Source organism: Agelaius tricolor, unplaced genomic scaffold (genome assembly GCF_023055355.1).
Source record: "Agelaius tricolor isolate 1412-34295 unplaced genomic scaffold, bAgeTri1.0.p SCAF_17, whole genome shotgun sequence".
NCBI lineage: Eukaryota > Metazoa > Chordata > Aves > Passeriformes > Icteridae > Agelaius > Agelaius tricolor.
Window position 1 is genome coordinate 19,392,105 of NW_027269277.1, and position 12,611 is coordinate 19,404,715.

The following is a 12,611-nucleotide window of genomic DNA, read 5'->3' on the forward strand; positions in this document are numbered from 1 at the left end:
CGCAGGTCCTCCCGGCTCGGCATCACACCCAGGTGGGATGTGCTCATGGTCACCCCGCTGCTAGCACCCGCGGGGACATCCGTGGTTGGCTGCCCTGCATCTTCTCACTCCAAATCCTCCAGCTTTTGCCCCAGAATTATAATCTGCCCAAATCCATCTCCTCACTGTCGCCGTTGGCTTGGTCGCCTCAGGGCTGGACAAGATGGCACAAGCAGGGTCACAGGGGTGGGCTTGAGGGCGGGACTCCAGCCCTAGCTGGCCGGCGAGGCAGCGCGCAGCACATCGGGCACAGCAGGGCCCGCCTTGCTCATGTTTAATCACAGACGAGCAAATAGAATACACCAAAAAAAAGGAAGTGAGGGCGGGGGAAGACCCGGCCGTGGTGGGGGGGTGGGGGAGTGGGGGAGTGGGGCCACGGGTGCGGGATCAGGCGCCCAGCCCGCTGAGCAGCACCGAGAGCAGCGAGACGAGGGCCAGCAAGCCCGCGGCGGTGCCGGCGCTGCTCACCGGGAAGGGCTCGGTGCTCTCCTGCAGCCAGACATATGCCGCCTCCAGCCGCTGCCGCCGCAGCTCCGGCCCCACGTGTGCCCGGATCCTCTCGTAGTAGGAGTTCAGGTACCGGATCTGCAGCCAGGCACCACGGGGAGCTGTCGGCCTGGGTGTCACACCTGCCTTTGGCCTTCCCCGTCCAGCTGCCCCACACTCTGACCACTGACCCCACCTGCAGAGCTCATTGCCCCTCTTCATCCATGCACGAATACTTGCTCTGTCCTCATTTACCCACTCCAGCCTCATGCCACGGTCCTGGTTTTTCCTGCATCCACCCCCTAAGCCCCTGTGCTGACCTTTCATCCCTGCTCACCCCAAGCACACAGCCGTACCTGCTCTGGGGACAGGAGGCTGAGGTCGATGAGGTTGCGGTCATAGGGCACCAGGGACACCACCTCGAAGGTCAGAAAAGGCTTCTCCCCGCTCTGGTGCTGCCACAGAGAGGTGTCATTGCACGTCCCCTACCCCCTTGGAGGTGCCTCCACCCCTGACTCAATGCAGGCCCATGGTGTGCCACCCCTGTCACCCCCTCCCCATTGCCCTACCTCAGTCTGTGCCTCCACCACGAGGGCGACATCCTCGATGCGGATCCCGAACTCGCCATCCTGGTAATACCCGGGCTCTGAGGGCCGTGAACGTGCCTGGTGAGCTCCCAGCCCCAGCAGCTCCCCCAGCCCACCCCCCAGCAGGGCTGGATCTGGCCCTGAGTGGGCTGAGAGCTGACAGCCCATCCCTGGTTGGGCTCTGTCCCTGCGGTTGTCCTGGAGAGCCGGCGTGCCGGTCAGGGTGCTGGGACATACCAATGGAGGTGAACATGCCGGCCTCCAGTGGCACGTTGTTGGACTGGAAACCCACGGGCCCTGCAGGGACATGAGGTGGGTTAGAGCTCTGTGGATGGCAGGTGCTGCAGGGACACCCCAGCAAGGATGAAGGTGCCACACCAGAGAGAACCATGGGGCCAACACAAGGACACCCCAGCAAGGACCACAGAGCCACCAAGGCAAGGACTATGGGGCCACCATGGCAAGGACCACTACAAGGACAAGGATCATCCCAGTAAGGACCTTGGGACCACCTCAGCAAGGATGATGGGGCCACCCTGGCAAAGACCACAAGATGTTGCAAGCGGGGATTTCTCTGCCTGTTATAGAGGCTCTGCTGGGAAGCCCCCAGTGAGCTCCTGTCCTCATCCCTGTCCCCATAGCTCAGCCCACATGCCCAGCACCAGTGCTGGTGGCACCTACACTCATGGACTGAGAGGAAGTTGCCAATGCCGTGGCCAGTCCCATGGCCATAGTTGAGTCCAACATCCCAGAGTGCCCGGCGGGCGAAGGACTCCACCGTTCTCCCTGGGGAATGAAGAGGTGAGATGGAGGCCAAGGAGTCTATGGGGCTCCCCTGTGCCATCCTGCACCCTGTGCCAGGGGTTCTGTGCAGGGCCAATGCTGGGTTTGGCACCCACCTGCTGTGTTGGATGGGAAGACGAGGCGGGAGAGGTCAATGTTGCCCATCAGCACACGGGTGTAGGCTTCCTGTAGGGCATGGCAGGGGGTGAGTGTGGTGCTACCCAGACACCCACCCCTGCACATCCAGCCCTGGCCAGGACTGTGATGCTGAGTGCCATAGGGAGTGCTGGGCAGTGTAGGGGTATGCTGGGCATCTCAGGGTTGCCCTGGGCAATGCAGGGGGATGTTGGCTGACATGGGAGGGGCTGGTACCTTCTGGAGAGGGGTGGGCTCGCCCCAGTGCACTGTGCGAGTGATGTCTGTTGTCCCATCCCTGCAAAGCGGCCTCATGAATGGGGCTGATGCAGCCCCAGCGCTGGCTTTGGGGGCCCCTGGATGTGGGCTGTGGTGGGGGGGGGATCTCTGTTCAAGGCTACGTACAGATACTGCCCTCCGGTGTCAAAGAGATACATCTCTCTCGCAGACAGCGTCCGGCTGCTCCCGTTGGAGGGGCTGCGAGGGGAGGGGGGTCAGAGCCCTCTCCCAGCTGCCCATTGCCCACTGCCCCCTGCCCAGTGCCCACCGCTGCTCCAGCCCTACCTGTAGTGAGCCAGTGCTGCGTTGAGCCCGCTGGCTGAGATGGACTCGAAGCTGGGCCCACGGCTGTGCTCCTGGGCCCTGGAAGGCAGCAGGGAGGAAGGAGGGTGCTGAGGGTGCCCGGCTGCCCTTCCCTGGGCAGGGCAGGCCCGAGGGGCAGCACTGACCAGCGAAATGCATCGATGCGCTGAGCTCCCGAAAACTCGTCCACCTGCCCCTGCGGGACTGTGTTCTCCAGCCACAGCAGGTACTGGATGACAGCCACTGCGTCCCGGACCTGGGGGTGCGCAGTGACAGCGGGGGGGGGGCATCAGCACCCTGCTTCCTCCGCTCTCCCCCTGATTCTGTAGGGCACTGTGGGGACGGGGACAGCCCTTACGTGGGCGGCTCGCAGCATCTCCTGCTCATGGGCGTTTTTCACAGCTTTGGCCATCATCACAGGCGAGTAGCTCTCCTCCAGCAGCTTCTCCTGTGAGGGCAGGCAGAAGGTGACACAGCTACCTGTCCCCTCAGGCACCAAGTGCGGCCACAACGTGGTGACACGGGGCCGTCCCCGAGCCTGCAGGACCCGCATGCCCCATGGCAGGTTCGGTGCCCACCTGGGGGATGATGGCGTAGAGGCCGTAGGTGGTGTACTCGGTGCCCAGCCACACGGTGACGTTGCCCTGGGCGTAGCGACGCAGGTGGGCGCTCACCTGCCCGTACTCCTGCAGCTCCACGCACAGCGGCCCCGGGCAGCCCGAGCGCAGGGACTGCCGCACCTGCACCGAGAGCCGGGACTGCTCCACGAACAGGCTGCGGAGGGAGCGGGATTGGGGCGGGCACAGACGTGGTCACCTGCTGCCTTTGGTCCCTCCAACTCCGGCCACGCCAGCAGAGAGGAGGGACCTGGGGGGCTGTGAGGGGATGCTGGGCTGGGAACGGGAGAAACTCAGGCTGTGAGGAAAGGGAGTGTGCCGTACCCTGGAGTGGGCTGGGAGCGGGGGGGGCGGATTGGGAAAGATGTGTGGCTCAGAAGGACAGTCAGTGGGGCTGGGCATGGCAGGATGGAGTCACTCTGGGGATAAGGGGCAACGGGGCTGAGAGGAGGGTCCCATGGGGGCTGGCTCAGGAAAGGAAGGCTGGAAGGGGGGGTGGGTGGTGGGCCCGCTCCAAGCCCTGTGCCCACAGGGATGTGCTGCCCACCTTATGGTTGTGTCGGTCAGGAGGGTGTAGGAGTAGAAGACAGGGTTGTAGGGGATGTCATCTCCGCGGAGGTTGAAGAGCCCTGCCGGGAACGAGAGCTCTGCATCCGCGACTGTCACTGCCCTCCCACCCTCAGGCTTTGAGCCCACGGCCCCTGCCATGGCCCCACGGCACCGTGCCTTCTTACAGGCCGTCTCCTCCAGCCCCGACAGCAGCACGGCTGTGGGGCGCCGCACGTGCTGCTCCATCCGCTGCCGGATCCCGGCCACCTTCTCCTGCCAGCTGCTCCCTGCGAGTTGGGCAAGTGGTCGGCTCAGGGCACAGCCCACTGCGGCCCCAGGCTGGGAGTGCTGTGAGTGAGCTGCGGGAGGCTGGGGTCAGACCTGTGAACTCTGCTGGGAGGCTGTAGATCTCACTGGAAGAGGGAGGGGGTCTCTGGTCACCCCATCCCTGATCAACAAGGTTGGTCTCGAGGGGGAGCAGGGTCCGGCTGGAGCCGTGCAGAGCCCGGCTGTAGCTGTTCCAGGTGTCTGGGGGGTGAACAGCCCGCAGGTTTGGGCTCCTGGTAAATTCATACCCAGGGGCTGCCCTCCCGTGGGGAGGGTGACCCCCAGTGTCAGCCAGCCCTACCGATGGAGAAGAGGAAGGGGTCCAAACTGATGTTCCCCTCCGCGGGAACCACCTTCAGGATCCACGTCCCGATGGACTCGATTGAGGCTGCAGGAGAGAACTGGGTGGCACCGCGAATTTCCACTGCATCCCAACCCACGCGGAGCCAAGAGAAGGCTGTGGCAGGGGCTGGGGGGGTCCCTGGGAGTGGGGAGACTCAGAAGGGCCCCATCCTGCCCCCACTGACTTGTCCTCTGCAGCTCCCAGTTGCAGTCCAGCTCCCGCTCTGCCTGGGTCCAGTAGCGGCTGTCGGTCCACAGGGCAGCCTTGTCCCGCGTCACCACAGCGGTGCCTGGGACAAGGGAGGGGGCTCAGGGGTCACCTCTTTCTCTGTCCCTGCAGCCGGCAGGGAACTCCCAGCGGCTCTCAGGGAATGGGACCATGCCGTGAGCACGGATCCCCAGGAATGAGAACCAGCAGGCTGGTGCCAGCCCCCGAGCAGCGACCCGAGGGTTTGGGGGATGCCCTCACCTGCGGAGCCGGTGAAACCAGTGAGCCAGCCCAGCCGGGCGTCCCGCTCGGAGATGTACTCGCTCTGGAGCCGGGATGGAGCCGTGAGAGGTGGCTGTGGGCAGGGAGCGGGTCTCCAGGGGTGCAGGGGACTCCCACCTTACCATGTGGGCATCCGTGGAGGGCACGATGTAGGCGTGGACGCCGTGGGTCCGCAGGATGTCCCGCAGCACGGCCAGACGCGCCGTCGTGTTGGTGGCCGTTGGTGGCAGGTACTGGTGGCACAGGGAGACGTGCTGGGACTGGGGGGGACCCTGTGCCCGGGGTGCCAGGAACAGGGAGGGGGAGCAAGGCGGGGCTCACCGGTGGGTCCGCGGAGCAGTCCCGGATGTCATTCCTGGTGGAAGGAGCCTGTGGCGCCCGCCCTGCAGCACAGCCTGGGGGCACGGCAACACCCGGGAGCCTCAGGCTGCAGCCTGGGGGCTTGCTGGACCTTTGCTCCCGCCCGGAACTGCACCAGGCAGCTGTGACCCTCGTCCCCAGCCCCAAACACCAGCCAGCCAAGCTTGGGGCTTTTTGCAAAACCCAGTGGTTTTAGCTCCAGGAATGGTGGATGAAAAGCAACGTCATCCCCTGGTTCAAGAGGAGGTAAATCTCCCTTAGGTGCCTGTGGGATCATCACCGAGATCAGCTGGTGCCCAGCACAGAGCACGGAGGGGCTGGCAGGAGCCTGCCTGGAGCATCCCAGCACTGGGGCTGCAGAAGGAACTGGCTGATGGTGGGGCCATGTCCAGCTGGACCTGATCTCTGCCCAGGGCTGCTCGACGTGTGGTTCCACTGCCACTCCCTGGGCTCTCCATCACCAGCTGGCACCTGGCCTCTCACTTTGGGCCAAGGGCACACAGCTTGGGTCCGTGGGACAATGCATGATGGAGTCATCCTCAGCATGAGAGGTCTTGGGTACCAGGTGTCTGCACCCTGGGGGTCTGTTCTTACCTGTCACCTGCCCCGGGTCCATCCCTGAGGCAGCTGGGAAGGGTGAGCCCCGTGATACAGTCTGGCTCCTACCCCGGGGTGGACCCACCTCTGCTTCACCCAGAGCTGTGGCTGGGACATCCCACGTTCCCCACATCTGGCTCCTGGGGGACCCCAGTTGCGCCGTCCCACCCCAGCGCCCCGCCCACCCTGTGCCGTACCGTGGAGCAGGAGCGCCCAGGCTGCGATCCAGAGCCGGGGGGACATGGCTGCCCTGGCCAGGCGCGACGGGGCACCGAGGGGACACTGAGCGTGACAGGTCCCTCCTCCTGTGCCTTTGCCCTGGGGGCAGAGGGATGCGGAATGGGAGGGACGAGGCCTCAGCAGATACAGGGCGTGGGGAGCAGGGTTTGTTGTCCCTTTGAAAAGTGAATTCCGCTGCTAAATAAAAGCAAACAGCAAAATCAGCACAAAGTCCAAAGATCCTGCAGGAGCAGAAGTGGGAGTGTGCCAGCTAAGCCTGGCACCGCCTGATGGCCAGGGAGAGGTCAGGGAAAGGCTTTGGTTCCTGAGGAAGCCCCGTGTTTTGGATCTGTGGAGAGCTGACAGGGGATCTCTGGGGTGAGGGCCAGATGCCCCCCAAGCCAATCAGCCCCCAAAGCCATCTGTCCTCCTCCACAGGACATGGAGCCATGCAGGTGGGCACCAGCCCCTGTTCAGTGCCCAGGACCAGCAGCTCTGCTGAGGCTGCACAGGGACCTGTGCTCCACACGAGGATTCTGCTGGGATGTGCCCTTTGTCCCTCCAGGCCCATCAGCTCCGCACCTCCGTGCATCTGCCTTGCTAAAACCTCATTATCTTCATGATAAGGAGCCTTGATCCCGAGGCTGTCACTTTGCTTGCACAGGTACTTCCTCCAGCGGCTTTAATGACTGCTTGTGGAGAGAAGGGCTGGGAGAGGGGCAGACTTGCTGCCACGGGCATTGGAGGTGTCCATCCCTGGCACAGACACAGATCTCCAGGGGTGAATGCACATCCCCACCCAGGACAGGTCATGGAGTCACAGATTGGTTGGGTCTGGAAAGGACATTAGAGATCCTCTCGTTTTGACCCCCTGCCATGGGCAGGGACAGCTTCCACTATTCCAGGTGGCTCCAAGCCCCTTCCAGCCTGGCCTTGGGCACTGCCAGGGATGGGGCAGCCACAGCTGCTCTGGGGAACCTCTGTCAGGACCCCCCCCACTTCATAGGGAAGATTTTCCTCCCTCTATCTAATCCACATCAACACTCTTTAATTTAAAACCACCCTGCCTTGATCTGCCAAAACAATTGTCCCCACAGATTCATATCCCCACCCTCCCAGAGCACTTCATACAGGATCATTACTCATCACAGCCCATGAAGATCTTTGGGATGTGACCTCCTCTTCCTGGGCTTGGGGTCCCTGCACCCCAGCTGCCACAGGCTCAGCTCAAGGCTGGACAAAGCTGGATCTGTGTGGGGACCACGAACCCTCCGAGCTGCTGCCTCTTCCCAGTGGCACTTCATGGCCTGTTGGGCACACAGGTGTTAACCCTGCCCTTGCAGTGACTGTCTGGCTGTGTCACTGCTCTGACGGTCCGGCTGTGTCCCCTCAGGGACTGTCCGGCTGTGTCCCCACACTGTACAGTCTGTCCACGCTTGCCTGTCCAGCAGTGTCACCATTCTACCCGCGGTGACACCGCTCCGGCTGTCCAGCTGTGGCACTGAGACCCTGCTCACCACGAGGTGGCACCAGGACTGCGCCGTGGAGCCGCAGACCCCTGTCCCGTGTTCCACTGTCCTGTTCCTAACCAACCTGCAGCTCCGGCAGCAGCAGCGCCGGTGGAACCCCTGGCCATCCGCTCCCTCCGGCTGAGGCCTGAACGCTCATGTCACGAATCTCTCGGGCTGTGTCTGGCGTCACCCGCTGGTCCCTGCTCTGCGAGAGGAACCCAGAAAGGGGCAGGGCGGGGTCCCCATCAGGGGCAAGACAGGGACAGGTGGGAGAGGGACACCAAAGCTGCTGTGATTGTTACGCAGATTCCCAAGGATGTCTTGGGGACAGTCAGACAGCGCTTTGCTGCCATCCTGTTCCTTAGTGAGAGGCGTTAATGGGGTTTCGTCCTCCCTGCCTGGTTCCTGCCGGGGCCGGGGATGGGGGTGCACCCATCACCCCACAGCTGCATCCCAGCAGGTCCCCACGGTGAGGCCCCCCCCGCCCCACCTTTATTCCTGCCCTTTGAGCTGCACCCTGCTGTGCCCTCACACCCAGGGCCATTCCCGGTGCCATCACCCGCAATGGCAGCCCCCTCCTGGCCCAGCCCGGGGGTGGCACGGGCCGTCCCCGGGGACCCCAGGGCCGCGTGTCACTCCGAGCCAGCGTCAACAGGACGAAGCTCCTTGGCCGCCGTGCGTCCGGTGGGGCCCGTCCCTCCCGCGGGAGGTTTCCTCGAAGACGAGCCGGAGGAAGGCTTTGGGGGGGACATCCTCCCTTTGTGGGCTATTGTTGGCCTTCCGTCACCTGCAGAGGCCGCGGGTGACTCAGGCCGGGGAGACGCGCCCGGCAAACAGGACGCGGGGCGGGCGTGCGGCCGCAGGAATGCGGAAGCCGGCGGTGGCACCGGGATGCTGCCAGGATCCCTGAGGTGCCCTGGCAGGCAGGGTGTGCCCAGTGATGCCTGCCCAGGGATGGGCTGGGGCGTCCTCCCTGCACCGCAGAGCTCGGCAGCCGGGCTGCGGGGACGAGGCTGCAGCTCCTACTCCCCCTGAAGAAGCACCGGAGGGGAGTGCTGGCCCCACATTGCGCCAGAAGCGGGGGCCGCAGGAGAACCTGGCTGGGGCGAGAGGCTGCAGCCAACAGGGCTGGAACAGGTTCGGAGGATGTGTCCCTCCTGTGGTACCACAGACGTGTGGGGCTGTGACATGATACCCGCACACCAGGTACAGCCCCTCCACACACCCCCCCCTCCTCCTGTAGCCCCTCCCAGAGTGCCCCCTCACAGCCCAATGCAGTCAGCAGCCCCTCCTAGAGCCCCCCGTACACCCACGCCCCACACAACTCCTCCTGCAGTCCCCCCATATGCCTCCCTTTGCCCCCACACCCTGTCTGAGCCCTCCGCTGGCAGGGGCTCTCTCGGGGTGCAGTTGTAGTTGTGATCCACCTTTTTGAGGGTTGATGACACCCACCTTTGTGGAGGCTCACCCTGGCCAGGTGCCCCCAAAGCTACTGCATCACTCCCTCTTCAACTGAGTAGGGAGGGAAAATGCAAGGAAAAGATCAAACTAAGGACCGGTACATCCCCAGATGCAGGCATGGGTAAAATAGACTAAATTTGGGGAAATTAATGGAATTTCATAAAATAATGGAATAATGGATTGGTTTGGGCTGGAAGGGACCTTAAAGCCTATCTTGTTCCAAGCTCCTGCCATGGGCAGGGACACCTTTCACTACCCCAGGTTGCTCCAAGCCCTGTCCAACCTGGCCTTGGACACTTCCAGGAATCCAGGGGCAGCTACAGCTGCTCTGGGCACCCTGTGCCAGGCCCTTACCCTCTCACAGCCAAGAATTTCTTCCTAATATCTGATCTAAATCTCCCCTTTTATATATTTATCACCAATCAAATCAGAGCAGGGTAATGAGAAAAATCCCCAAATCCCCTTTTCCCACCTCTCCCTTCCTCCTGGGCTCAAAGTCATTCCTGATTTCTCTCCCTTCTCCCCTCTGCAATGGTGGCTGTGGGCAGTTCACCAGACCCCTCTGCAGACACTGCCTGCCTGGGGGGGCTGGAGAGGACAGTGGGCAGGCAGGACAGACCCCTGCTTCCTTGGGTGCTGAGGGAACAGGGGCACTGGGAGGGGTTGCATGAGCCAGGAGGGTCCCAGAATCTGAGGATCACGCTGGGAGAGGGGTCTCAGGACTGGGGTGGAAGGGGACATGCTGGATCCAGGCTGTGCAGGGGTCCCAAGCCAAGCTGGCTGCAGTGTTAGGGTCTGGGGGCCATTCTGGGAGTGCACCATCCGGAGTAGGGAGTCCTGCACCAGGCTGGGCACAGAGACCGGGCTGGGCTGGGAGTGGATCCCAGATTCGGGCTGGATGGGGGTCTCCGGACAAACTGGGGTGGTCTCAGAGCACTGGGGACGCCATGAGGGGACCGTGGGCAGGGAATCCCCCGGAGGATGCGCCGGGAGGGGATCAGACAGCAGACCGGGATCGGGGGAAACCCGCGGAGGTGTTCCGGCTGCGGGGCGGGGCAGGGCGGGGGGCGGACACCTCCCCCCCATCCCGGGGGCCAGATGACGGGAGGCGGCGGGGCCGGGCCGGCCTCTCACCGCCTACAAATGCGGCTCCCCCGGCGGCCGCCCCCGCCGCCCCCCGCCATGGCCGCACCGCGCCGGCTCCTGGCCCCGCTGCTGCTGCTGCTGCTGCTGCTCGGGCTCGTCCTGGCCGCCCCCGGTGAGAGCGGAACACCCGCGGGGACCCCACGCCGGCAGCGGGGGATGAAGGGAGGCAGCGAGGAAAGAGAGGACCGAGGGGACCCCGCCGGGGTGGCCGCGGGTTGGGGGGGTCGGGGGGACCGGCACCCCGCCCGCACCGCCGGGATCCGCTGCCGCTGGGCTGGGGAAAGACAAAGCGCTTTCTTTGGAGCCAAAACCCTCCCGGTCCCCGTGCAGAGCGGGAGCGTCCGGAGCCGCGGTGACAGCCCCGGGCATCGCCGGGTCCCGCAACCGGACCCACGCGGGGCCCCGCCTGCCAACCGAGCCCGCGGGGGTGCCGGGACAGGAGCTGGGACCAAAGCATCCCCGCGAGGCACCCAGGGTAGCGGGACCGGAGAGTGCTTAGGGAGCAAAGCATCCCGGCCAGGGGCTCCAGGGCCCCGACGGAACGGAACCACTGGAGCACCAGCACCAGGCACGACGGGGATACGGGAACCGGCTCAGGGTGAAGGGCTGAGTGTCTCGGTGGCATAGAGAAGGGGGTGGCTGTGGGGAGGGCTGGGGCCGAAAGCAGAGGCTGAGCAGCCCCATGCCCTGCTGCTGGCCATGTTTGGCACAGGTGGCCGGGCCGTGCCGGCACAGGAAGCGCTTGGCACTGATGGCTCTCGTTGGGGACAATCCAGAAAACGGGCCGGCCCAGGGCCAGGCAGCCCCACGGCACTGCTGTCCCTGTCCTGCGTGCGGGGACACGTGGCTAACGCTGTTCCTGATCTCCTCAGGGCCGCTGGGGAAGGCGCCGGACGGGAAGGATGCCCAGGACGGCCTCACCCGGAGGCTAGTGCGGCCGCGGGGTGCACGGCGTGGGCCCGGCCAGCGGCCTGGGGGCTGGCGCAGGTACCGGCGGCCCCGGCCCCGGCTCTCCCACAAGGGCCCCATGCCATTCTGAGCCAGGTGAGCTGCAGAGGGGCACGGGGGATGCAGGGAAACCTGTGATGGTGCCATGAGGGAACTCATACGTACTTGGGCTTGCTCTCGTTGCAGGGCTGCCACCAGCCTTCCACGGACACGGCCTCCATTGCTCGCACCGTGTTCTCGCCTGATCTGCTCATCCTCCGGCCCTGAGCCTGGGGCTCCCCCTGTAAGCCCTCAGCCGGCCCCATCTTCTCCCGGCGGTTGGCCCTGGTGGCCCTGGTGCCATGTCTGGCACTGTGGGTGCATTCTGCCCCTCCTCACTGCCTCGCAGGGCCGGCTGGATCGGGGTTGCCCACAGAGGGGCCAGGGTTGCCACGATGCCCTGTCCCGGTGGGCACGGAACTGGCTCGGGCATTGGCCCGCTGGGACCATAGGCTTTGTGCACTTTGTCAGGCAGAGCAGCTTCTCCTCAGGGGTGTGTGATCTCCCTTGGGGTTCTGCCCCAGCCCTGTCACCCCCATGCCAGGGGGAGCACACAGCTTGTCCTGGGTCTATTTATTCCCATGGTGCTCATCTCACACCCTGGGTGAGTTGCCCTCCCTTTCCCGCTGGCAGACTCACCTCGTGATGGAGTGGGGTGCCCACCCAGGACACACTGTGGGGCCCTGGGCCCCTCTGCTTCATGCCATGGGACAGTAGGAATGGGGGGGGTACTGGGGTCTCTGTCAAGCTCTGCCATACACCAAAGGAGGGGCCCTGGCTCTGAGCTGGTCCCTGCTGATTGTCTCTTGTGTCTGTAAAGATTTATTCCATGTAAATACATCTTTATAATAAAGAGTTATGATTATTAACTCAGTAAATGCTGATTTCTGGAAGGGCAGGTAGGGGTTGCTCTCCTGCTGGTGGGGAGGGATCTCAGGTCCCTCTGCTGTCTCCTGGGGCTGTCTATAGGCACTGAGGGTCATGGCTGGGGCCATGGCAGCCCCTTTCCCAGCTCAATGATGGCAGAGAAGGTGCTCAGCAAGGAGTGAAGCCATGTGCTGAGCCTGTGGAATTGGCAAGGAGGGTGGGAAAACACAGGTCAGAGGGGCTGGGAGATGGAGGAGGGGATGCTGGAAGGGCACAGGGATGCTGGTCTTCCTGGGCATCCCTGTTCCTTGTGTTCAGTCACTGCTATCCCTGGCATCCCTGTTTCTGGTGTTCAGTCACTGCTATCCCTGGCATCCCTGTTTCTGGTGTCCCTGTCCCTGGTATCCCTGACATTCCTCCCCTACGTGTCCCCACCCCATGGGGCTGGGTGTGAGCATGACCCATATGGGGGGCAGGGTGGGTCAAAGCTCAGGGGAGTGAGGGTCCCAGAAGGACCCTGCAGATG

At 64.0% G+C, this 12,611-nt stretch overlaps 2 protein-coding genes across 3 annotated transcripts; one reads left to right on the forward strand and one right to left on the reverse strand.

Annotated features, from left to right (window-relative positions):
* Positions 1 to 396: 396 nt before the first annotated feature.
* On the reverse strand, positions 397 to 6,137 carry XPNPEP2 (X-prolyl aminopeptidase 2). Its single transcript, XM_071442085.1, has 21 exons — positions 6,092 to 6,137; positions 5,259 to 5,332; positions 5,060 to 5,170; positions 4,917 to 4,980; positions 4,633 to 4,737; positions 4,407 to 4,493; positions 4,160 to 4,306; positions 3,964 to 4,065; positions 3,777 to 3,858; positions 3,191 to 3,386; positions 2,971 to 3,060; positions 2,759 to 2,868; positions 2,595 to 2,672; positions 2,436 to 2,507; positions 2,268 to 2,328; positions 2,012 to 2,081; positions 1,794 to 1,898; positions 1,350 to 1,409; positions 1,095 to 1,171; positions 882 to 980; positions 397 to 624 (listed from the first exon to the last, which is right to left on the reverse strand). Exons 1-21 carry the CDS (start codon positions 6,135 to 6,137, stop codon positions 427 to 429), a joined length of 2,034 nt encoding a protein of 677 aa, XP_071298186.1. The 3' UTR covers positions 397 to 426.
* A 4,129-nt stretch (positions 6,138 to 10,266) lies between these two features.
* Positions 10,267 to 12,087, forward strand: APLN (apelin). 2 transcript variants are annotated; one of them, XM_071442856.1, is made up of 3 exons: positions 10,267 to 10,343; positions 11,104 to 11,275; positions 11,366 to 12,087. In XM_071442856.1, the coding sequence occupies exons 1-2, from the start codon at positions 10,268 to 10,270 to the stop codon at positions 11,268 to 11,270; spliced, it is 243 nt and encodes an 80-aa protein (XP_071298957.1). In that variant the 5' UTR covers position 10,267; the 3' UTR covers positions 11,271 to 11,275; positions 11,366 to 12,087. The 2 variants fall into 2 exon arrangements, with proteins under 2 accessions (XP_071298957.1, XP_071298956.1); XM_071442855.1 differs by lacking the exon at positions 10,267 to 10,343 and having other exon boundaries at positions 10,864 to 11,275.
* The last annotated feature ends 524 nt before the right edge of the window (positions 12,088 to 12,611 follow it).